The 27595-nt window shown below is 38.7% G+C and overlaps 1 protein-coding gene across 1 annotated transcript in view; it reads left to right on the top strand.

Annotated features, from left to right (window-relative positions):
* LOC136875891 (dipeptidase 1-like) overlaps positions 1-27595 on the top strand; it is a 164269-nt gene that overhangs the window by 76826 nt on the left and 59848 nt on the right. Inside the window, exons 7-8 of the mRNA XM_068228242.1 lie at positions 3811-3961; positions 26410-26479. Coding sequence (XP_068084343.1) covers positions 3811-3961; positions 26410-26479 — 221 coding nt within the window. The remainder of the gene's footprint in view (positions 1-3810; positions 3962-26409; positions 26480-27595) is intronic.

Genomic DNA, 27595 nt, shown 5'->3' with positions numbered 1-27595 from the left:
TAATAATAATAATAATAATAATAATAATAATAATAATAATAATAATAATAATAATAATAATAATAATAATAATAATAATAATAATATATGCTTTAGCTTGAACACGATAATAGAATGAAAATTTCCATGAATATTGCGTTGTTGATGGATTGGTACGGCCTTTCTTTTCCGGTTTGTAAAGTCATATATTTGAGCACCTATTGCCTTGGGAGATTTCAATAACATAGAAACGTAACCCTCCCCCTTTAATGAACGCGAACTGAAAAATTCAAAATTAAATAAATATATAAATACATAATTACATAAATACAATATTTCAATGTTCACTTTATGTCACCTGATGAATGGTGCTCAAGGACCTTGATAATTTTAAGAAGTGTCCTGCAGGGGTACCAACTGAATTTAAAGGGTAGAACCTTTCGATGCCGGCAATACAGGCAGGCCCGGGGATTAAAGGGCCCACAGGCTTCCTCCCTAGAAAAGTAAATCAATAGTTTTACCCGAATGCCACTCTCCACGGGAAAGGTTACATCGTGATGTGTTTATAGAATGGGTCGAAGTTTTTTTTTTTTTTACCGTGCCTATTTAGAGTAATTGTCGGATGGTTGTATTTGCCTGCAAATTATTGTTATCATGTTGAGTCCAGCTGTATCGTGTAACAAGGGCGGCACGCTCTCTTACAAACATTTGCGCCAAGTCATTATTAAAAAAGAAAACCAGCAAAAATTGGTACCAAAATATCAAATTTTAGACCTAATTACTTCTGTTGCTATTTCTTACGCAAAATGATAAATGAAATCTGCAATGCCTTTGCATCCCAGAAATTACACTTCATGATCCAGTTTCTTTCGAACCAAATGTGAGAACAGTATAGTTTTAAAAACACAAAGACAAAATGTAGTAACATATATTAAATTGCATTGTCCCTACAAAATGTTTAACTTTCAAAATAAAATATATTAATAATTTAATAATTTTTGTAATCTTATAGTAAGAACTTTGTATATATTAAATGGATGTAGACTGCATTAAAATATCTGGTGTAGTTGAATAATTTAAGTTTATTATTGATTTATTTTGCACGCTTTCTTTGAGGGACATTATAAATTTTCCAGCTAAGTCATTCCTGGTTGCCAGCGATTCGCCTCCGTGTGCTCAGTTGGGCTGGTCAGTTGGTACTTAGCACACCCACCAAGACGCATGGCTATTGCATACCGCGGAGGCCACTGCGTAGGCCACTTGGAGCCACCGGCAGTGCCAATGCACTATGAGACACTTTGTCTCCTTACTAATCCAGGACAAATATTTCATATTCCCTATGGGAATCAACATCTATATCATTCTTTGAGCGATCCAATTTAGTTTCCTGACACCGGGCCCTTATAATATTCGTTACGCATCTGGGGAAGTTAGAATACTATTGAGTTACAAAAGAATACATGATACCCGAGATGAGTGGTTCAATCGGCAGAGCACTGAATTTCTGATTGTGAGTTCAATTTAGGAGTTCAATCCCGGTGGTATTTGAAGGTGCCCAACTACGTAAAATTTACTCGGCATCCAATAAAACTGCAAACATAGTGAATAAGATGTTAGGTAGGTAAGGGTTATTCTGCCCGAAGGCAGGTCCGAACCTCCGCAGAGGTGTTCCTGAGCCGGAGTTTACGTGCGGTAGGGTGGCCAGTTCCTTTCCGCTCCTCCGTTCCCTTCCCCCCCACCAACAGCGCGCGGCAACCCATCCAACTCCTGACCACGCCCAATGTTGCTTAACTTCGGAGATCTCACGGGATCCAGTGTTTCAACACGGCTACGGCCGTTGGCATAAGATGTTAAACCAATGTTAGTAGTAGTAGTAGTAGTAGTAGTAGTAGTAGTAGTAGTAGTAGTAGTAGTAGTAGTAGTAGTAGTAGTAGTAGTAGTAGTAGTAGTAGTAGTAGTAGTAGTAGTAGTAGTAGTAGTAGTAGTAGTAGTAGTAGTAGTAGTAGTAGTAGTAGTAGTAGTAGTAGTAGTAGTAGTAGTAGTAGTAGTAGTAGTAGTAGTAGTAGTAGTAGTAGTAGTAGTAGTAGTAGTAGTAGTAGTAGTAGTAGTAGTAGTAGTAGTAGTAGTAGTAGTAGTAGTAGTAGTAGTAGTAGTAGTAGTAGTAGTAGTAGTAGTAGTAGTAGTAGTAGTAGTAGTAGTAGTAGTAGTAGTAGTAGTAGTAGTAGTAGTAGTAGTAGTAGTAGTAGTAGTAGTAGTAGTAGTAGTAGTAGTAGTAGTAGTAGTAGTAGTAGTAGTAGTAGTAGTAGTAGTAGTAGTAGTAGTAGTAGTAGTAGTAGTAGTAGTAGTAGTAGTAGTAGTAGTAGTAGTAGTAGTAGTAGTAGTAGTAGTAGTAGTAGTAGTAGTAGTAGTAGTAGTAGTAGTAGTAGTAGTAGTAGTAGTAGTAGTAGTAGTTCATCAGGGCCGCTAAGGACTGCGAGATCTCAACTGTTCGTCTTCTTGCGGGACCACCAGGTTTCCATCCTTTCGGAGTGTTCTTTCTTGCATGTATCAGAATGGACTTGCTTCAGTCGAGTTGGGACTTCTTCTTAGTGAACCTGTGTAAGTTTGTGCTTGAGTTGTGCTCGGAGTTGAATGTCCGTTTCTGAGATTTCATACTTTAAAAGATCTTTATCGATCTCCACCAACCAAGGAGGAATCATTTTGTGACTTCTGTTGTACGATAACAAATTTTTACAGATTCTTTCATCTGGTAATCTGAAGAGGTGAGCGAAAAACGTTATCCTTCTTTTCCGGATTACACATTATATCTTTTCGGTATGGGTGTACATTTCTAAGTTGCTCCGAAGTCTGTAAACACCATTTTTGATGTTGGGACCAAGAATTTTTTGGATAATCCTCCTTTCCTTAATTGCAGGTTTTTCAAGCAGGCTATGTGCCTAATTACAGTTTGATAATGTATATTTTTTGCATTTAGAGAGATAGACTTTTTGTTGTATATGTATTATTGTTATTATCATCTTTCCAAATACCTCAGGTCGGCACTTTGTAATGATTTAACTCAGTTTTACGGCTTCGCTATTGCGTGTTTCTGGGATGGTTTTGTAGAGTGATGTGTTCTGTGTAAATGGAAATGTTTGTTAAGACGAATAAAAACTACAAACCCCAGTCTCCGAGCTAGAGGAATTAACCAGACGTGGTTAAAATGCCGAACTCGACTAGAAATCAAACACATGTTTCTCTAAATTGGGGGCCTATACGCTGACCATTCACCCAAGGAGCCGGATTATTATTATTATTATTATTATTATTATTATTAAAATCCTTAGACCCTCCGTGGCTCAGGCGGCAGCGCGCCGGCATCTCACCGCAGCGTTCCGTGGTTCAAATCGCGGTCACTCAATGTGAGATTTGTGCTGGACAAAGCGGAGGCGGGGCAGGTTTTTATCCGGGCACTCCAGTTTTCCCTGTCATATTTAATTCCAGCAACACTCTCCAATATCATTTCATTTCATCTGTTATTCGTTTATCATTGCCCCAGAGGAGTGCGACAGGCTTCGGCAGCCGACACAATTCCTATCCTTGCCGCTAGAAGGAGGCTTCATTCATTCCATTCCTTACTGGGAACAGGCTGTGGATTTTTATTTTTCATTATTAAAATCCGTAAAACCAATGTTAGACGTGACAAATGTGACAAATGGTTACAGTTTGTGCGGGGTCTGTAGGACCCCTGTGTGTTGTTAAACGGTCAAACAATTAGCCAAGAAAAGGAGAATGTCATAATCTAATAAGTGAATTCAGAATCTAATGTAAGTGTTATTTTCTTTATTTCAGGTATACAGGACGCTCACCGTAGAGGAAAAATCGCCTCTCTCATTGGTGTGGAGGGTGGCCACTCCTTAGGTGCGAGTCTAGGAGTTCTAAGGGCAATGTACGATCTGGGGGTACGGTACCTCACCCTGACTCACACTTGCAACACGCCTTGGTGAGTAACCATCCACCATAACACACTGGATGTAACGTGTTTATTCTTTTCTGTGTAGAAACTTGACTAGCATGGTGATACAGGAAAATGTGCATATTTCGTACCCCGGGACCCAGAGTTATATCTCCGGTTCATCCAAGGAATTCTACCTTAGTGAGTTAAACTGAAGAGTTTTCATGTGCAGGTTAGTGGAAATAAAGCAATACATCAATACACCTTTATGAAGTAACACTCTACCTTCTGCAGGCCAACCGAATGGACAAAAATCATTTAGAAGGGTCAAAGTCCTTAATAGTTTGTAAGAACCACAGGGTTTTGCATCGGCGTTATCGTTCCGAACCGAAATTCTCTCACACCATTAGTGGTTGTGGTAACATTTTGCAAGAATGGTCAGCGCGGATTGCCATCACAGCGCATTGTGTGGATGAATGTGATACACAACTCCTCCTAATATAAGGTTTATGTGAGATGAGTATAGAAGTCCTGGAGTTTGAGCTGAGTTACACAGAGTGTATCATAATTAACGGCGCAAATTGAAACAGCTGTAAGTACACGATACTAGAAACAAAAAAGGAATCTTAGTAAACATGGGTCCGCAAACCAGCCCCTTCTGCGAGAAAATTTAGAATTTGTGTTTACCAGCCACCACTGGCTTGATTGTGTGTAAACGTCATCCTACCGGGCGAGTAGAGGCGCGCGGCTGTAAGCATGCATCCGGGAGATAGTGGTAGCCCTGAAGATGGTTTTCCGTGGTTTCCCATTTTCACACCAGGCAATGCTGGGGCTGTACCTTAATTAAGGCCACGGCCGCTTCCTTCCAACTCCTGGGCCTTTCCTATCCCATCGTCGCCATAAGACCTATCTGCGTCGGTGCGACGTAAAGCCCCTAGCAAAAAAAATCATCCTAGTTATTAACGGTACCAATACAACATTAAGAAAAGTTATTAGGTACTATGGTAGAAGTGCAGCTGTTTTTAATGAACAAGAAAACAGCCTTACTTTATGTTACAAGGACAAAATTTCGAGTACTTCCTTTAACTACGAGTAAGTACACTGTACAGTCATTGTAACATGTAACTGTAACATACTTCAAATAAGAGGTCCTTGGCTTGAAGGGGAACACTTATTTATTTATTTATTTATTTATTTATTTATTTATTTATTTATTTATTTATTTATTTATTTATTTATTTATTTATTTATTTATTTATTTATTTATTTATTTATTTATTTATTTATTTATAGTATGGCTGCTTTTTAGTGCCGCGTGTGTCCGAAGAAACATTACGCTTGCCTGGTCCTGCTCTTGTAAGGCAGACACTCCAGGGAGGGTGTCTGTCTTCTGCTGTGTATGGGAACTGCATGTTTCTGTAGTAGAGGATACTGTGTTGGTGATGTGTGGGTTGCAGGAATGTTAGGGACAGTACAAACACCCAGTCTCTGAGCCAGGGGAAATAACCATTTAATGTTAAAATGTCCAACCTGGCCAAGAATCGAACCCGAAGCTCTTTGAACCGAAGGCAATTACGCTGACCATTCAGCCAACGAGCCGGACAGGGAAACACAATGTGACATTGACTTTTTTCATAGGTGGTGGAAATTTGAGGGAGATAGTAAAGCAGGAGTTATGAAAGTATACAATAAACTTGAAATACCGAAGTTGACTTTATCTCCGGTTAAATCTTCCTCTTCGTCTTCTTATTCTTCTTCTTCACAGATGAAGGATCCGTACTTCGGATCGACGCAACATTCAGTGTCAGCTGAAAGATCTTCATGTCTGCAGCTGGGGTGTGTTGCCACTGTTTTCTTGGCCATCGAGGAGGGCACTTACCATCGACGGTGAAGTTATACGTTACACAAGCGATGGCATCATTTGCCGCGTTCAGAGTATGGCCGTACCATGTCAGATGCCCTTCTCGCATTATTCCTTTAGTGGGAAAAACACCTAATCCCTGTCGGATCGTATCGTTGGTTATGTGATCAAGGGGTGAAAAGCCGTTAAGTTTGCGACATGGGTTTGAATCCCACCATCGGCAGCGCTGAAGATGGCATTCCGTGGTAACATGTGCACCTCCATGGTGTGCAGAAGGCGCTCGGTGCTTTTGCTGAGTGGCCAGCTCTCCGTTCCAAACAACGCCGCTGTCCAAAGTATAGTGCGGTACACCTTAGATTTAATATGGACCGGCACACGCCTATCGCAAAGTATTTCTGAGAACCCCTTCCATCTAAACCATGCAACATTCACTCTAGCACGTACTTGCTGATTAAGGTCATTCTCACTTTGCAGGCGGGATCCTAAATATTGGAAGCAGTTTTCACTAGATCTTGACCATTCATTGTGACGGTGGATGTGCTCGGATTAGTTTCCAAGTACTACTAGACGCAGAATGTATTGGCGCCGCAGTTTCTCTTTGGTTTTAGCTGCAAGTAGCATGTCGTCGGTATGAAGTACGGTTCAAGGAACATCCTAATCCTGGTCACGAGCAGTGGTATCCATAACAAAAATGAAGAGCAGCGGTGGCAGGGCTGATCCCTGAGGTACTCCTACTCTCACAGCGAAGCTTCCAAAGAGGACAGCAGCGACCTCAGCGATCTCCAGTATATCTCCGCCTATTGAAAAAAATATCTATTTAACCATATCATTCCACTTGAAATACCGACGGTGACTTCCATATTCCTTCCTCGTTTCAGCCTATAAAAAAATCTGGTTCAGGGTTGTGTCGTGGTCACGGCTGCAAGTATGACGTAGAATAGATACCGCTTGATACTGTAGGATTTGTCGAAACAAAGTATTAAGTCAGTATGGGTTTGAGATTTTAACTGATGACATTTCATTCATTTATTCTAAAAATAGACAAGGCATAGTCGAACAGTCCAGGGTGATCACTATCCACATCCAAATCATTTTCCACCACTGTGGCAGCAGATGTGTTCGATCGGGTCTTCAGTAGAGCGGAACTCGCCTCATTTCGCGTGGCACCGTTAAGTTTGCGACATGAGTTTGAATTGCACCGTTGGCAGCGCTGAAGATGGCATTCCGTGGTTTCCCAATTTCAAACCAGGTAAATGCTGGGGCTGTACCTTGTTTAAGGCCATGGTCACTACATTCGCATCCTTTCGTCGTCGAAAATCTTCGATGTGGTACTGCGAAGTTAAACAAGTAGAAAAAGTAAAGAAAAAATAAAAATACCTTTATACACTCCCGATAAGTCTTGTCACGCTCGGCAATGGTGAATTTTGTGAAGGGGGGATTATGGAAAAGTCGTCTCGAATACGTTTTCGATAATTTTTAAATCATTATTTTCCATATAAGGAAGAACATTTTTGCAACTCTCCGCACCACAATGTTCTCAATGTTCTGTACGGTAATAGAACTCACTGAGATAAATTGAGCAACAATGGGGACAACGTGCTACAACGCCTAAGTCCAGAGACACGTGGCATGGCTATTTTAGCCCCTCAACATGGCTGAACTATTGCATCACCTGATGATGTCACACCGAGGTCTTCCTAAATACAATGGCCCTTCCTCTTTTCAATGAGATACTGAAATGCGTCGTCGCACCTGCTGTCTAAACATTATATCGAATTTGAAACCTCCGTGTTCTTGTAACGCTTCACTGGCCCAAGTGCGGTTCAGAAACTATAGATATATTCTACGGCAAAGGTATTGAAGAGGTAGGCCCTTTACCGTTATTAAAACGTATAAACTTATCAATCAATCAATCAATCACTACTGATCTGCATTTAGGGCAGTCGCCCAGGTGGCAGATTCCCTATCTGTTGTTTTCCTAGCCTTTTCTTAAATGATTGCAAAGAAATTGGAAATTTATTGAACATCTCCCTTGGTAAGTTATTCCAATCCCTAACTCCCCTTCCTATAAACGAATATCTGCCCCAATTTGTCCTCTTGAATTCCAACTTTATCTTCATATTGTGATCTTTCCTACTTTTAAAGACACCATCCAAACTTATTCGTCTACTGATGTCCTCCCACGCCATCTCTCTACTGACAGCTCGGAACATACCACCTAGTCGAGCAGCTCGTCTCCTTTCTACCAAGTCTTCCCAGCCCAAACTTTGCAACATTTTTGTAACGCTACTCTTTTGTCGGAAATCGCCCAGAACAAATCGAGCTGCTTTTCTTTGGATTTTTACAGTTCCTGAATCAAGTAATCCTGGTAAGGGTCCCATACACTGGAACCATACTCAAGTTGAGGTCTCACCAGAGACAAATATGCTCTCTCCTTTACTTCCTTAATACAACCCCTAAATACTCTCATAACCATGTGCAGAGATCTGTACCTTTTATTTACAATCATATTTATGTGATTACCCCAATGAAAATCTTTCCTTATATTTATAGCTAGGTATTTACAATGATCCCCAAAGGGAACTTTCACCCCATCAACGCAGTGATTTAAACTGAGAGGACTTTTTCTATTTGTGAAACTCACAACCTGACTTTTATCCCCATTTATCATCATACCATTGCCTACTGTCCATCTCACAACATTATCGAGGTCATTTTGCAGTTGCTCACAATCTTGTAACTTATTTATTACTCTGTACAGAATAACATCATCTGCGAAAAGCCTTATCTCTGATTCCACTTCTTTACACATATCATTGATATATATAAGGAAACATAAAGGTCCAATAATACTGCCTTGATGAATTCCCCTCTTAATTTTTACAGGGACAGATAAAGCTTCACCTACTCTAATTCTCTGAGTTCTATTTTCTAGAAACAGAGCCACCCATTCAGTCACTCTTTTGTCAAGTCCAATTGCACTCATTTTGGACAGTAGTTTCCCTGATCTACCCTATCAAAATACACTGATTTATTACATTGCAGTTGCCTGAGCTCCCAGTTTTTATTTATATTTTCAGGATTCCCATGTTGTTTATACATAACTTTTGGTTGTTAAGTCACGGCCAAAGAACTTGCTTTTGCTAAGTCCATGGCCCAAGTACGGTTTTCTTACCCTTTTTGTTTTGCAATTGGCTTTACGTCGCCCCGGCACAGACAGGCGACGATGGTATAAGAAAGGCCTAGGAGTGGGAAGGAAGTGACCGTGGCCTTAATGAAGGTACAGCCCCAGCATTTTCCCGGTGTGAAACTGGGAAACCACGAAAAAACCATCTTCAGGGCTGCCGAGAATGGGGTTCGAACCCACGATCTAACGAATACAAGCACACAGCTGCGTGACCCTAACCGCATGGCCACTTGCTCGGTGGTTTCGTTTCCTAGGTGCTGCCTCTTGATACTACTCTAAGTGTGCTGCCTGCCCTCTGAAGAAAGGTATCTGATTGCGTCCTAGAGAGAGAAGAGCAGCTGACTGCGAACAGGTATCATATTACATTAAGTCACACTTCATGCCAAGCAAATGTTTTCTGAAGAATATTCTCCTATTATTAAAAATATTGTTTTATTCAGGTGGTACATCTTTAGTGCCTCACTCTGTATACACTTGAGGACTTTCGACTACTAGGCTATTTTCTAGGACTTGTTTTGTCCTTTGGCGAATACTCCACGCCAATATTGAACAATGTTCGCACATCAGGAAGATTGATGTCCGCCTAAATGTAGTAATGACAAGATTATAACAGGATACATAAGAACCATGTCTCTCTAATGGCTTCCAGCGTTAAGAGCAGACAAAAAAAAGTAATAACGCTCAGTGGTAGTGTCAGAACCACGGTGTGGTAGTGTCAGAACCACGGTCGCAGATCCTTTGGGTGTAAAATACGTCGCATAAAAGTTTACTGGGTCTTATATGTTAAGTGAATGAGCGGAGTTAAGGTTTAGAGATTCTTTTCTGACTGCGTTGTCCTGCTGTGGATGTTACGAAATCACACTAATTTCACTCTCCGTCGACTCCGTTTCATCTTATAGCTGTTTTCGGACTTATCCACTATAAATAAATAAATTTGTTCTATTACTATACTAAAACATACATAATTAATGTTATTTCAATTAAATCAAACTCCCCATTCATCAAATTTTAAATTGATACTTTCAAAATAATTCGAATCGCACTACCTACAGAGGCTAGACAAGAACAGTAAAGTAATGAGTAGAGCCCGGATTCTTAAGCATTAATAGGTTAGAATGCAAAGTTACTGAAGCGAGTAGCAAGTATAGTCTACCTTCACTACGACTATACTATGGAGTATGCATAAACATCAGGAGTACGGCCCATCAGAACCCTTATAATATTTATGTTACTCTTACTACACTATGGAAGAGCGGGTGGCCGACACTTCCTACTAACCAAATTTGTTTGCAGTCTAACCTGTTACTGCATAAAAATCCGGGCTTTAGTAATGAGCTAGGTCACTTCAGCCCATCTTACGTCGTGCAGTCGCTCAAATAAAACATGAATCTTAAATACATCATACTATAGGAATGGGTAAATAAGCAATGTAAACATACGCTCCTACAGTACGGTACAGTAAGGTTCATTTTCCTTTACACTCGCACATAGTCAAATGAACTCAACGAAAATTGTTCTGATGCACTGCACTTGAATATGTGGCTGGGAGGCGTGACCAGTCTTACGGGAATTAGGAACAGCATTATCACATTCGCGGTCTTGGCACAGCAGGGACGATATATTTTTGAATTACAGAGTTAGGGAGATCTGGTTCTTCAGGATTTGGATCGAATATTTCAAGGCAGTCACGGCAATTCTTTTAATTCTTATTGGAGGTTACATGATTTGCAGAACTTGACAAAAAAATACAGGAATGTTTCCTCTAGTGCCAGCCATTAATCCGATGACTTCGATATCATCCAGCTGGTATTCTTGTTGATAGAATGGGATGGTTAGTTCATATGTTGTTTTCTTTTCATCATGTACCTCACTAGGTTGTGTTTTGGATGTTTCGAATCAGATAGTCGGATCTATTATACAGCCCTCTCGGTGGTATTCGAAGGTAAAGGGTACTGCCTGCAACAGAGGGACCGCGAACCTTCTCGAAGACTGTAAAACCTGAGTTCCTTACCGCTTACATAACCTGGAACTGAACATTTCTTGATCAAATTTCAGAATTTTCTTTAAGAAAATGTGCATACAATATTTCATATATTAAATTAATGATATACTGTTATAATGCGAAATTCTCTTCAAGAATGTGTAACAACAGTCCATGTGAGAATTCGAAAATAATATATTTATGACTGGCCTTTCCCAAAAAATAATTATTCCTAAATATTCGGGAGTACGAGAAAAATTTAGGTGCAACCATCTCCGGTTTCTCAGTTCTTAATTATAAGTCCAAGATAATAGCAGTTCTATTTACTAACAAAATATATTCATTATTTAAGTGTTCATATTTTATTAAGGGGAGTCGTGATTGAAATGTTGCCAATATTTTACCAAAATGTAGAAAATCCAATTTTAACCTTAAAAATCACCAAATTCTTCCGCTTCCAAATCCTATTATCAGTTTTCCTAACGCCATTTTTAAAACTTTAAGTGCCAGATTTGAAGGGTAGCAGTACGGCGTAAATAAAGCATGCCCACGCCTTTTCTCCCGCACTGTCAGACAAAATTAACTTGAAGGTTCTTTAGGACTACCATTTCATTAATACCGCTGAAATATATTTACTTTGTAGAACGCTTGCGATGTACGTAAGAGGAAAATGACATCTGAGGGACTAAATTACAATCCAGAGCAGTTTTAAAGCAATTATGATTCTTAAAACTTTCTATTGCCATTTTTCTACCTTTACATTTTATTTTCAGCTCTTTTCCACCATGCACAAAATGCTCGTTGTGGCAGAGTTCTTATCAGATTCATCTGAAATTTTCGGAGAATGTCTGGTATGTACAGGAACTAAGAGCACTTCTGCATATTATTATCAGTTGAATAATATCTTCAATTTTTACTCCTGAAATAGAACGAAACCAGATTTTTTCCTATTGAATGAATAATGAAAAATTGGAAAGTGGTATCTCCAATAGTTTATACCTGACTGCAAAACCAGAAGTTGTTTCTAATGTATATGAGCAATTTTGACAACTCTGCCAAATTATAGCCCAAAGAAATGAAAACTCTGCAGTAAGGAGTATTTTCCTTTCAACATATAAAAAAAAATTATTTGTCAAACACTTTGTAACCAATTAACTATTTGACTCCAAATTTTGTGTGGGGCTATATCTTATTAAGGTTGGGGGGAGACCCAGCTTAACACAGGGAAAATAGGCCAATATTCATTCGATTGTTAAATATGCTACAAACGTTGACAAATGCTGCACATATCCCAGTATTGGCATGCTTCAGAGCAATCAGAAGCAACTTCAACAATGTCAAAATTCTAATTATATTATTTTAAAATAAAATGTTCAACATTTCCCGCCTTTTTGACAATATATCACGGTTTCCTTCATAACTCTCTTACTATTTCACGGATAATTATGATTTTTTCAGGGTTTCCTCCCATAGTGTTACTACAATCTGTACCTCATTCAGACCAATATGATTTATATTCGATTTTATATATGGAATATGGAATTAAAGGTAGATTATTTCAATCAATCAAAGGTATTTATGTTGACAATTGGGCTTCAGTGAGAATTGATGGTAGAATGAGTTCTTAGTTCAGGGTACTTGCAGGGGTTAGACAAGGCTGTAATCTTTCACCTTTTCTGTTCGTAGTTTACATGGATCATCTGTTGAAAGGTATAAAATGGCAGGGAGGGATTCAGTTAGGTGGAAATGTAATAAGCACTCTGGCCTATGCTGACGACTTGATCTTAAGGGCAGATTTTGCCGAAAGCCTGCAGTCTAATATCTCGGAACTTGAAAATAGGTGCAATGAGTATGGTATGAAAATTAGCCTCTTGAAGACTAAATTGATGTCAGTGGGTACGAAATTCAACAGAATTGAATGTCAGATTGGTGATACAAAGCTAGAACAGGTCGATAATTTCAAGTACTTAGGTTGTGTGTTCTCCCAGGATGGTAATATAGTAATAGTAATATAGTAATCAAGGTGTCGTAAAGCTAATGCAGTGAGCTCGCAGTTGCGATCAACAATATTCTGTAAGAAGGAAGTCAGCTCCCAGACGAAACTATCTTTACATCGGTCTGTTTTCAGACCAACTTTGCTTTAGGGGAGCGAAAGCTGGGTGGACTCAGGATATCTTATTCATAAGTTAGAAGTAACAGACATGAAAGTAGCAAGAATGATTGCTGGTACAAACAGGTGGAAACAATGGCAAAATGGTACTCGGAATGAGGAGATAAAGGCTAATTTAGGAATGAACTCGATGGATGAAGCTGTACGCATAAACCGGCTTCGGTGGTGGGGTCATGTGAGGTGAATGAAGGAGGATAGGTTACCTAGGAGAATAATGGACTCTGCTATGGAGGGTAAGAGAAGTAGAGGTAGACCAAGACGACGATGGTTAGACTCGGTTTCTAACGATTTAAAGGTAAGAGGTATAGAACTAAATGAAGCCACAACACTAGTTGCAAATCGAGGATTGTGGCGACGTTTAGTAAATTCACAGAGGCTTGCAGACTGAACGCTGAAAGGCATAACAGTCTATAATGATAATGTATTGTGCCCTGACAGCAGTCCCTGTGACCATGCTGTAAATTTTAATTCAGTATCTCAGTGTTGGGTTAAGCCGCGGCGAAGCAATGCAGTCGGAGATCCATGAAGGCTCCACTCAAGGGACGTGCAAGTCCGACGAGTTGGGACACAGGTTAAGTAAGTGGACTGTTATCATCGTGGCTTTTTAACGTGGAATGTAATCATCATTTCAGCCTAAATTACGTGAATATTCCTCAATAGAGTATTAAGAGACCGAGGATATTGGCATATTCGACGAGATACATTGACCAACATTTAATCTTATCCTAAATTAAATAACTAACCTAATGTTCCTACGCTACTTTAAATGATAACTCCGTAAAATGTTCTATTTATGGAAGGATCTCCCGTTTAATGACTTTTAAAATAACTTCAGATGTATCAATTACATTAAGAACAAATTATCGGCAACACAAATGAAAATAGGAAGGAAAATATTCTGTTAACTTGAAAATAAACACCTAACTTCAGGCTCTTGTTACAAATAAATTATAACATCGTAAATCGAAAAAAACAAAAGAGACAAAGTGCCCCTCTGCTGAAGGCTTACATGGAAAGATCAGATATCAATCTCGCATTTTTCAAAAATAAATCACTGGGAATTATAGAATCTTCCACTTCAGAATGCTATTTACTACCCAAATATCTCATAATATTCCGTCATTTCTTTTTAAAAATCACCGCGTTATATGTCGGTATCTGTCTATCTAGCAACTTGAAAAATACCGTTATTTTAACTTCATAAAGTCACCATAAATGCAATAGAAATGTTTGAAAGACACAGGATCGTAACATAATGTAACATCCATCAAAATCATGTATTTAAAAGACAGACTCGATCCTCTCGTACATTCATCGGTGACTGCACCTAGATAAAAAAACATCAAGAGACATTGCAACGTCTACGATAACCTTGTCTAACTACGTTGATTCTGCGCCTCCGGATACCACTGTGTCGTTTGACCTGGAATACTACATTAGCACTAGGCGTCAACTCAAATGATCTACAAAATCCAACTAGCAAAGAAATGGTTTACTTACCATAGAAGATCATATTTCTTTTACGACATGACCTCAATCTTTACGTTATCGATTATCTTGCGAAGATCCTAAACATCCCTTTAATATCGTGCGCTCTGGTCAATCTTGTATTTAAATAGGATAAATGTGACGACCAACTACTAGTGTTCGTGAGTGCAACATCCTATAATATTATTCTAAAATACGGCCTCGTACCTAAATAAATTATTCATCACGACAACATCAAAATTCACGCATGACCAACATAGTTTCTACCGTCAATACCATCATCAGGACCTTCACATAACATCATCATAAAATTCGCAATCCCAATGACACGTCTATAATCATCACATCTCTCTATCCACGTAAATATTTTCAAAGATCCTACCGTAACTAACACCTTATTACATCGCACAACTCGTCATGCACAGCGAATTCACAATACTAAAGAACAATCTATTCAGGCAATTACGTAAAATTACTAAATACGTTGCCGCATTAATTCCATGTCACCACAATAGTATCACACTTCTATTATCAAACACTGTATTTCCACACAAGCACATAACGTTTTGAAGACCACAGAATCGCACGTCGCAAAATACCGAGCTCCTCCGAGGTATTCTGAGCTCCAAGTTAAATTAGCGTTCAATACCATAACATCATTACGGTACCAATAACATCTATGTCGAAGAAACTTTCGTAAAACCTTGCTAGCAAACATTAAAGAAATCTTACACAACTATCGCATATTATCACAACGTAGTCCGGCTCACCACACTAGCCGTAACGATCATAAATATTACAACGCAATGTCCAACAAATAACGGTCGCTTTCAAGTTAAAATTGTTCATGTCAAAATTGACAACAAAATAAATACTACTCTACAACTACAATAAGCAATTACGTGGCGGAATATGTATAAGATATTCAAGTACTCATCCTGGGTTGTTGCTCCACGACGGTGTCACCTTCCGAGTTCAGCTCTCACTCAATAACATTATCAAGTATTGTCCATCACATTTCAGATCAGATCCTTTGAGGTCCCTCTATTTTAGTTGTTCATGTTGATACGTGCACACATTGTATCTGAATAAGCATCTGCTGACGATTCCATTTTACCTGAAACTTAGAGATATCAATTAGCACAAAGTCATACACCTTAATACAATTTTAACAGTTCAAGCGATACACTTGCCTTTTCATTCAATAACAAGATATCTTGTTTTACAATATTGTATGTTTATAATATGCCAATATCTCTTTAATAACTCCTTTCAATACAATCTTTTCCCTATGAATTCTTGCTTCCGATCTTTCTGAGGTGCAGATTTAGAGTGTATCAACTTCTTCAGAGACAAAACAGATTCTACTACAACATAATAATTGCAGACGGTTTGCTTTTCAGAATTCTTCTCAGCTTCTAGCTCCCATATGTTTCTGACAATTGGAAACATTTGACACATAATGTAAGACGATCTCGTACAAATCAGCTGTATTAGTAAAGGAACTTATTTAATAATTGCCGCCTCGTATTTTAGGTTAGTAATCGACAGTTTCTTTATTTCATCTCGATCGTTGGATCGTGCGAGACTAGATGTACAAGGTATGGCCCTCTCATATAAATTTATTGTTTACATATTTCATGGCCCTCAGTAACATTCTGTCGCAGATATACTGCCGTTCATGCATTCCGGAAACTTTACTTGAAGAATGCGTATTATTCATATAATCCTGCCCTATGTTTCACAATATTAACTATCTACCAACATTTCCAAGATACCACGGGGTTTAGAGCTGGTTATCAATCTGCTGATATCTTCAATTCGGCGATGCCGTTCACGTAATTAGACAAATCAACTGCCCTCTAATTCATCTGGAGGTGTGATAACCGGATATAAGATTTCATTGACATCATTTCTCGTCATAAACTTCCAATGTGTTCCAATCTCATCCTGACATACATTGGAAGGTTATATTCCTCCTCTACTCAAAAATGAAATTTCGTATGAAAGGAGAAATTTCATATTCATGCCAGATCTTATCATAATTCTCTTCTTCAATGAAATCTTCTTTTATCATGTCTGAAATGAACGAAACTAACTCTGGTCTTGAGATACTGTTATTCCATATCCTGTCTTCGAATCCTGTCTGGACTTCATCATTCGTCATCTGATCCGTCGGTCAGCGAATAAACATCCCAAGCATCTCCGTTTCTTTCGTCTTCCACGATGATATTGACTTCCTCCTCTTCAACGATCGGGAAACTGTACTGTTTAAGACTTGAAGCATTGAAAATAGCAATATTGTTGGACTCCAAACTCTGTACTTTATATGCGTTATTGCCCAGTGCTTCAATAACTTTGAACGGCCCAATGTACAAATGTGCAAACTTGGAATAGAACTTTTCCGTAGGACAAGACACAGCTGGTTTTCTTACGAGAACATATGTTCCAACCTCCAAAGGTTCTCGGAATTTCTTATGCCTTAACTTCTTGAGACGTTTTTCGGCCTGCCTTTTCATACATGCCTGAGCTTGCTTTATGTTCTCTTCGACGCTAGGACTTTCTTCGACTGGTCTAGCAATGATCTCGTTCCAGGGACGTCTTGGCTGCTCGTTCATGTGAAGAACGCTTGGAATATTGCCGATAGACTCGTGCCATGTAAAATTTATACAATCGGCTATTGTCGGTAAACACGAAGTCCATGTCCAATGACGTTCATGGCAGAAAATCCTACAATATTTCGCAATTTCCTTCATGACCCTTTCAGCTGCATTGGATTCAGGGTGCCTTATTGAACTAAATCGGTGTTGAATGTTCATTTTCCTTAAGGCTTCCGCAAATTCGTTTGACGTAAACTGTGTTCCATGGTCCGTTATTATGCATTTTGGTTTACCCATCTTTGGTATCGTTACTCTTTCCAAACTCCTAATTATGGACTTTGAGTTGGCCTTCCTAATGGGCTGAAGTGATACAAATTTTGACATCACATCGAGGACTACCAATACAAAACGGTTTCCACGTTTACCTACGGGTAAACTCCCATACAAATCCATGGCATATACTTCCCTAGGTCGGTCTGGTATTACAGCTATCGGTGGTTGATACAATAATACGGAGTTGTATTTCACCCTCTGGCATATATCGCAGGTTTTTACTATTCTCCCGATGGTTCTCCGGAATCCAGTCCATGTGAAAGTCTCTCCTATTGTAGCTGCTGATTTATCTAGACCACCATGACCAATCATTCTATGGATGTACCATATGAGTTTACATCTTAATTTGCGTGGCACCACCACTCTTAATTTCTTCCGATCTTTGTCTATGTACTTATACAAGATGTTATTCGTCAGCACATAATCATTTTTTTGATCTTCGGGTCCATCATCAGCTGACCTTCTTAGACAATATTCAATAATCTCTTTCAGAGATGTATCCTCAAGTTGCAACTCCGGCAATCGTTTTAGGCTTTCCAAACATTCTTCATCCTCTTGAGTTATTTCGATAACATTGACCTCCAGAGGCTCTTCTGTTGGATTTCGGCTTAGACTGTCCGCCAACACATTACTTTTACCTGGGCAGAACTCAATTCTTAAATTAAATTGCTGCGCATAAAGTGCCCATCGTGATACTCTCTCGCTGGATAATGTGGTTTTTAACACAAACGTTAGTGCTTTATGGTCCGTCCTAACAACTACCGGATACCCATACACTATTTTCCTCCACTGTTGTAATGCGTAAACAATGGCCAACATCTCAAGCTCAGTGGTCGTATACTTAAGTTCATGGTTTCTTAATTTTCTACTAACGAAGGCCAAATAGTTTATATTATTCTCCCCATTACTCTCCTGATACAACACAGCTCCAACTCCAACTGCTGAGGCATCAGATTGAATGATAAACTCACGATCGAAGTCCGGATATCCAAGTTTTATACTGTTAGCTAGTAATTCCTTCGCGTTAACAAAAGCTCGATCATGACTTTCATTCCACCGCCAACGATTATTGGTCTTCAATAAATCTTGCAGAGGAGCTAATATCTCTGTATACTTTGGACAGTGGCTAGCGAAAAATCTCGTCATTCCCAAGAATTGTCGGATATGCTTAATCCTTCTGGGCTTCGGAAAGTTACATATGGCCTGTATCTTAACTGGGTTTGGTCTTATTCCAGTTCCATCAATTACATGTCCAACAAACAAGATTTCAGATTGGCAGAACTTTGACTTGGATCGATTGATTTTGAATCCAGCCTCATCTAAATTTCTTAACAGCTGTTCCAACTTGACTACATGCTCCTCGAAAGTTGCTGTCGCCAGTACGATGTCATCAACATAAATGGTTATAAATTCTTTTACTTCCGGTTTCAAGTTCCTGTCTAAAGCTCGTACCAATGCAGCCGCAGAGTTAGAAATGCCGAATGGGAGTCTTTCAAAGATATACGTTTGATTATCAAACATGAAACCAGTAAATAGCTTGGATTTACTCTCCAAAACTATGTGGAAGTATGAGGAAGTCAAATCTAAGATCGTGAAAAATCTCTTGTTCCGAAATCCTCTTATTATCTCCTTTATTACTGGGGCTTTATCATACTCAGGAATTAATTTGGAATTGACCTGTCTCGCATCAATGCACACGCGAATTGATCCATTGCTTTTTCTTACCACTACCAGAGGGCTAACGAATGGTGTATGTGCTTTAGATATTATACCATTATCCATCATCTCCTGTATTACTTTCCTAGCCTCGGGCATGAATTTATCTGGTATAGGGTACGGTTTAATCTTAAATGGCCTCCAATCTTTCACTAATAACTTGTACTCAAAGTTCTTTATTGCTCCAGGCTGGCTCTTAAAAGCATTGCTATACCTTTTCAGCAGATTCTCAATTATCCCTTGCTGTTCAGGATTTCCTCCTATTCCACTGTCGATTGTCTGTCCACATACAGCGTCTTCTGTGTCGTATCTTTCCATTATCTTCTCGGCAACATGGGCAGCTTCATTTATTGAAATATTCATGGTTTTCTGTAGCTCGCTCGTTTCCTTGTTTTCTATTCTAGCTGTAATGTCCAGTCCTCTTTCACCGTCACATCTGATCCTTATTTCTTCTTTCTTTAAATCAATTACTATGTTGTTTTCCCTGATAAAATCTGATCCAATAATTAAGTTATATTGGATTTTGTCCATGACTACAAATGGATGTTCCATTAAATTTCCTCCGATCTCTATTGGCAAATAAGTTTGTATCTTGCATTTCGTGACCTTGTCTGGAATTATGCCCTTGATTTTCATGTTGGCAATCGGAATTACAGGCAAGTGTGCTTTGTCTTGTAACTCTGAGAATAGTAGTTTGGAGATGATACTTATACTCGCTCCAGTATCCAATAATGACAATACTCGAATACCCAATATTGTGACGTAAATAACGGGCAGTCCTCTCTTTAATTTCACTCCTTTAGGTAGACCGTCTTCGTGCAACAATTCCTCGGGTTCAAATTCCCACGATTCGATTCCTGCTATGACCCATTCGTGCTGCCTATAATTTGGATTTAACTTTCTAATTCTATTATTTGTTACTGATTCCAAAACGAAGTTTTTTTTTTCACCCCGTCATTGCCTTGATTATTCTTGTCAAATGGTGTGGCTGCGGGATTTAACGTTTTATCAGCGCTTTCTTTTCTTTGTTCTTGCTGATACAACAGACTAGTCGCGCCCACGCAATCAGCGTTCATATCTTGATTCAATATCGCTCGTTCCCATTGCTTGCACTCCTGTTGCTTTCTTAATTCGCCAAGGTACCTTTCTCTTTCCTTGTTTATCTCCTCGTCCTGTCGAATATCTGTTTGTCTTGAATTTTCTCGATACCTATCTCTGCGGTACGGCCATTTATCTCTGTTTCGACTCCACCTTGTATTTCTGTAATACCTAGGATATCTCCGCTCTTCGTTTCGAGACGGTGTCCACCTCTGGTGCGTCTTGTCATTCTTCTCGTCCCTATGTTCCACTCTTCTGTAGCCTTCATTCGTCCTAGGTCTGTCTCCCTGACCGTGACTATTGTATCCTTGGTTTCTTTCTACACCTTCATCTCCTGCTGGTGTTACCACGTTTACCGTCGGATCGACGTGTCTTACTATGCGGCTATTAGTATGTGTTGACGTGCTGTCAATTTGCCGAAGTATCGACTCCGCTTGCACAGCTGATTGAATGTTTGCCGCCGTCAATAATCTCTGTATATCCGCAGGGAACTGTTTGATTATAGCTCGTACCATTTCCGTCTCTGTAGGTGGAGAATCAAGCTCCTTCAGTCGATGAAATTGCATCGTGAAGTATTCGGCAAACCTACTCGGTCCCGTTAAAGAATATTTCTTCGAGTATAGATCGAGTCTGATTCCTTGCTGTATGTCGATTCCCCAGAATTTATCCAAGAAAGCTTGTTTAAAGCCTGCATAATCCTCAAAAACGTAGCGAAAAGCTTTAAACCAAATGAGTGGTGCACCTTCTAAGTGTTTCTCCACTGTCTTTAACTGGCGCTCTGTAGATACCTTTGTCTCCCTAAAGTATTCCTCAATCTCTCTTAGGAAACCACGAGGAGTCATACTGGATCCTATATTTCCGTTGAATTTCTTAGGCCTATCTTCATAAGTGCGTATAATGTTAACAATCTGGGTTCCACTTCCTGTATGAACTGTCCCGTTGTCATTAATATCAACGCAAAGCTGCGGTATCTCAAATTGACTGTTTACTTCAGTCTTCCTTCCATCCTCAATTATCGTCTGTCGGTCGTTCAACGATGATACCAAATTCCTATTTGTTTCGTTTTCAATCCTCAGGTTCTGTACGTCCTTTTGAATAGCATTTAAGTCGTCTTTTAATCCTTTTATTTGCTGGTTCATCAAAGCTTTATTCTCTTCAGTTTCTTCCGTTATCAAATTGAACCTGTCATTGATCTGCTCTCTTGCTTGGGTTATCTCTTTCCGAATATTCTCATTGGTGATAATGACTTCATCCGATACCTTCTTGAGTTTTTCATCCCAACCATTATCAGTCTCTTTTATCTTCTCCTGCATCACATCTACCTCTTCTTTGAGCTCTTTAAGGTCATAGTCGACTTGAACTCGCAACTCTTGGATGCTTGACTTAAAATCATCCTTCAATTCTTCGAATTTTTCTTGAAAATTCCTCTTATTCTCAATCATCGCCGCATTCACTTCTTCTTTTAAATTTAATACTTCTCCTTGTACTTCAGCGACTTTCGATCCTAACGATACAATCTCTTCTTGCATCACCTTCATGTTTTCTTGCACCATATCGGTGATTCTGTCAAAAGTTCCTTGCATTTTTTCGTGTGATTCGTGAATTTCTGCTCTAGTAGTCCTTTGTGATTCCTGTATTTTCCTCTCGGTATTTTCTTGTGCCTCCTGAATCTTTTTCTCAGTGTTCCCTTGCGATTCTCGTACTTCTTGAATCCTTTTCTCAGTATTTTCTTGTGCCTCCTGAATTTTCTTTTCTGTATTTTCTTGTGCTTCTTGAATTCTCTTTTCTGTACTTTCTTGCGATTCCTGCATTTTATTCATTTTTCCAGCGAGCTCCTCCAGTAACAGTTTTACTTGAGCAAGAGACGCCATCGTAATTTCTTATATCGTTCCTTATCAAGAATATCACTCTCAATCTCACTCTACAGTCTTTATCTAGTGTTTCCACAACACCTATACCTGTCTAGCACCTCACGAATTAGATTCAATAAATGAACGTATGGGTCTCTCCGGATCTGACCCGAAATATGACGGACATCCAATAATAAGTGACACGGAACAACCTATCGCTCTATCCGAGTTAAATGATTCATTATCCCGATTAACAAGAGCTGAAACTTTACGGAAAATCCTTCCATAATGTCATAAAATGAAACTAAATAAAATCGTAGCACTAATTAATTAACGGTCAAATCCTTCCAGTATTATTCATAAAATATATGATTAAATAAATATTTCAAACATTCTTCACCAACAACGTTGTAGATTCAATGTTCCCTGATTACCAATGTCTTTTCGAGTTTTCCTTTCTTTAAGTCCACTGCCACGCGATAAGTAATTCAACTCTAGTCGTTCGGTAATAAAATAATTCAACTCTGGCCCCACAGTTGGGTGTCAAGTAAAATTATAATACCTATATGTGCCCTGACAGCAGTCCCTGTGACCATGCTGTAAATTTTAATTCAGTATCTCAGTGTTGGGTTAAGCCGCGGCGAAGCAATGCAGTCGGAGATCCATGAAGGCTCCACTCAAGGGACGTGCAAGTCCGACGAGTTGGGACACAGGTTAAGTAAGTGGACTGTTATCATCGTGGCTTTTTAACGTGGAATGTAATCATCATTTCAGCCTAAATTACGTGAATATTCCTCAATAGAGTATTAAGAGACCGAGGATATTGGCATATTCGACGAGATACATTGACCAACATTTAATCTTATCCTAAATTAAATAACTAACCTAATGTTCCTACGCTACTTTAAATGATAACTCCGTAAAATGTTCTATTTATGGAAGGATCTCCCGTTTAATGACTTTTAAAATAACTTCAGATGTATCAATTACATTAAGAACAAATTATCGGCAACACAAATGAAAATAGGAAGGAAAATATTCTGTTAACTTGAAAATAAACACCTAACTTCAGGCTCTTGTTACAAATAAATTATAACATCGTAAATCGAAAAAAACAAAAGAGACAAAGTGCCCCTCTGCTGAAGGCTTACATGGAAAGATCAGATATCAATCTCGCATTTTTCAAAAATAAATCACTGGGAATTATAGAATCTTCCACTTCAGAATGCTATTTACTACCCAAATATCTCATAATATTCCGTCATTTCTTTTTAAAAATCACCGCGTTATATGTCGGTATCTGTCTATCTAGCAACTTGAAAAATACCGTTATTTTAACTTCATAAAGTCACCATAAATGCAATAGAAATGTTTGAAAGACACAGGATCGTAACATAATGTAACATCCATCAAAATCATGTATTTAAAAGACAGACTCGATCCTCTCGTACATTCATCGGTGACTGCACCTAGATAAAAAAACATCAAGAGACATTGCAACGTCTACGATAACCTTGTCTAACTACGTTGATTCTGCGCCTCCGGATACCACTGTGTCGTTTGACCTGGAATACTACATTAGCACTAGGCGTCAACTCAAATGATCTACAAAATCCAACTAGCAAAGAAATGGTTTACTTACCATAGAAGATCATATTTCTTTTACGACATGACCTCAATCTTTACGTTATCGATTATCTTGCGAAGATCCTAAACATCCCTTTAATATCGTGCGCTCTGGTCAATCTTGTATTTAAATAGGATAAATGTGACGACCAACTACTAGTGTTCGTGAGTGCAACATCCTATAATATTATTCTAAAATACGGCCTCGTACCTAAATAAATTATTCATCACGACAACATCAAAATTCACGCATGACCAACATAGTTTCTACCGTCAATACCATCATCAGGACCTTCACATAACATCATCATAAAATTCGCAATCCCAATGACACGTCTATAATCATCACATCTCTCTATCCACGTAAATATTTTCAAAGATCCTACCGTAACTAACACCTTATTACATCGCACAACTCGTCATGCACAGCGAATTCACAATACTAAAGAACAATCTATTCAGGCAATTACGTAAAATTACTAAATACGTTGCCGCATTAATTCCATGTCACCACAATAGTATCACACTTCTATTATCAAACACTGTATTTCCACACAAGCACATAACGTTTTGAAGACCACAGAATCGCACGTCGCAAAATACCGAGCTCCTCCGAGGTATTCTGAGCTCCAAGTTAAATTAGCGTTCAATACCATAACATCATTACGGTACCAATAACATCTATGTCGAAGAAACTTTCGTAAAACCTTGCTAGCAAACATTAAAGAAATCTTACACAACTATCGCATATTATCACAACGTAGTCCGGCTCACCACACTAGCCGTAACGATCATAAATATTACAACGCAATGTCCAACAAATAACGGTCGCTTTCAAGTTAAAATTGTTCATGTCAAAATTGACAACAAAATAAATACTACTCTACAACTACAATAAGCAATTACGTGGCGGAATATGTATAAGATATTCAAGTACTCATCCTGGGTTGTTGCTCCACGACGGTGTCACCTTCCGAGTTCAGCTCTCACTCAATAACATTATCAAGTATTGTCCATCACATTTCAGATCAGATCCTTTGAGGTCCCTCTATTTTAGTTGTTCATGTTGATACGTGCACACATTGTATCTGAATAAGCATCTGCTGACGATTCCATTTTACCTGAAACTTAGAGATATCAATTAGCACAAAGTCATACACCTTAATACAATTTTAACAGTTCAAGCGATACACTTGCCTTTTCATTCAATAACAAGATATCTTGTTTTACAATATTGTATGTTTATAATATGCCAATATCTCTTTAATAACTCCTTTCAATACAATCTTTTCCCTATGAATTCTTGCTTCCGATCTTTCTGAGGTGCAGATTTAGAGTGTATCAACTTCTTCAGAGACAAAACAGATTCTACTACAACATAATAATTGCAGACGGTTTGCTTTTCAGAATTCTTCTCAGCTTCTAGCTCCCATATGTTTCTGACAATTGGAAACATTTGACACATAATGTAAGACGATCTCGTACAAATCAGCTGTATTAGTAAAGGAACTTATTTAATAATTGCCGCCTCGTATTTTAGGTTAGTAATCGACAGTTTCTTTATTTCATCTCGATCGTTGGATCGTGCGAGACTAGATGTACAAGGTATGGCCCTCTCATATAAATTTATTGTTTACATATTTCATGGCCCTCAGTAACATTCTGTCGCAGATATACTGCCGTTCATGCATTCCGGAAACTTTACTTGAAGAATGCGTATTATTCATATAATCCTGCCCTATGTTTCACAATATTAACTATCTACCAACATTTCCAAGATACCACGGGGTTTAGAGCTGGTTATCAATCTGCTGATATCTTCAATTCGGCGATGCCGTTCACGTAATTAGACAAATCAACTGCCCTCTAATTCATCTGGAGGTGTGATAACCGGATATAAGATTTCATTGACATCATTTCTCGTCATAAACTTCCAATGTGTTCCAATCTCATCCTGACATACATTGGAAGGTTATAGTATGTATTTATATAACATGTTTATTTACAAAAATATAAATATTATCAGGTGTTCGGAATAAAAACTCTACAAAAATATCTAAATCACAGTCTATATTTATGATTGAGGTACATTTCGTAGTTGGAGGTTTGATACACACTTTAAGAAAAGGATAAGTATGAAAATTCTTATAAACTTGGAATTTATAAGGGTTACAGTGATATACTGTTAAAAAGGCGGGAAATTTTGGACATTTTATTTTAAATATTATAATTATTAGAATGTTGACACTATTGAAGTTGCTTCTGGTTCCCAGGAAGCGTGCCAGTACTGGGATATGTGCAGCAATTCTCAACAATAATTGTAGCATATTTAACAATCGAACGAATATTAACCTTAGTTTTTCCTTTGTTAAGCTGGGTCTCCCACATTAATATGTGCTTTAGTTTTACATTTTATTGGTAAGTGGCCAATTGTACAATTTCAAAATTTCAGTCATGACTCCCCTAAGACTGCATTGACATCCATTGGCAAAACCAATATCCATACCAATTGTTAAGTTAATTATTATATATTTTTAAACGATATTCGTGTCCTTGTTGTGATCTAAAACTGGTCCTTCTTGTTAGGGCAGACTCGTCCTCAGGGGGCGCCTCGGAATCTAACACCAACCACCATGGTCTGACAGCTTTCGGTAAGGTAAGTTGTCACTTGTTAACCCTCCCTTTCAAGTCACACAGTTATAAATTAGTCTTAGAACTTGGTTAATTCAGGCAAACCTGAAGAGTCAATAAAAATATTCGAATCAACCACGAATCGTATTAAAAAATATCAACCCACCGTCGGCAGCCCTGAAAATGGTTCTTCGTGGTTTCCTATTTTCACACCTTAAGGCCATGGCTATTTTTCTCCCACTCCCAAGCATTTTATATCCCACCGTCGCCTTAAGACGTATCTGTGTGGGTGCGACGTAAAGCTAAACACAAACTGTAAAAAAACAGTATCGCTCACCATATTAAACCGAATCTCGAATAAAAACTATCCCTAACTTTTTAGTGGTTTATAATAATAATAATATAATAATAATAATAATAATAATAATAATAATAATAACAATAATAATAATTATAATAATAATGTTAATGGCTTTACGTCCCAATAACTACTTTTACGGTTTTCTGAGGCGCCGAGTTGCCGGAATTTAGTCCCGCAGGAGTTCTTTTACGTGCCAGTAAATCTACAGACACGAGGCTGACGTATTTGAACACCTTAAAATACCACCGGATGGAACAAAGATCGAATTTGACAAGTTGGGGTCAGCAGTCCAGCGCCTTAACCGTGTGAGCCACTCAGTCTGGCTTTTTATTGGTTTCTCAAGTTACGTGACTGTAGAATGTGGCAACAAAAAAAGCAGACGATTAAATGTGCATGGCATTTTACAACAAAATATCAATACATGATGGATATTTTACCAACTGCTCCCATGATCGAACTTCCAAGGCTTCAGTAGCTAATGGAGTGGCTCATTTCATCTACCAACAGCTGTCCATCAACTCTTGACGGAGTTCTGGGTTTAGGCCTAATCAGTGGAATTTCTCTCTTACCGAAACTCAAAGTCTGCTGTCCAGGAAGATTATTCAAGGAACATACCTTCAGGTCGCCAAGAGCTTGAACCTTCCCTTCGCTTCGCAACGACTGCAGTTTCCTTTCCATCTCCAGAAAGATTCTGTGCACTTTCTTCTTACATCCAGGTAGCGTTCTATCATCCTTAAATTTCATTTTTTGAAAATGCAAGAGTTCCAGTACGGCACGTTT

This window comes from Anabrus simplex, chromosome 6 (genome assembly GCF_040414725.1).
Source record: "Anabrus simplex isolate iqAnaSimp1 chromosome 6, ASM4041472v1, whole genome shotgun sequence".
Taxonomy (NCBI): domain Eukaryota; kingdom Metazoa; phylum Arthropoda; class Insecta; order Orthoptera; family Tettigoniidae; genus Anabrus; species Anabrus simplex.
The sequence above is the reverse complement of the archived record's forward strand: the minus strand, read 5'-3'. Positions and strand labels throughout refer to the sequence as shown.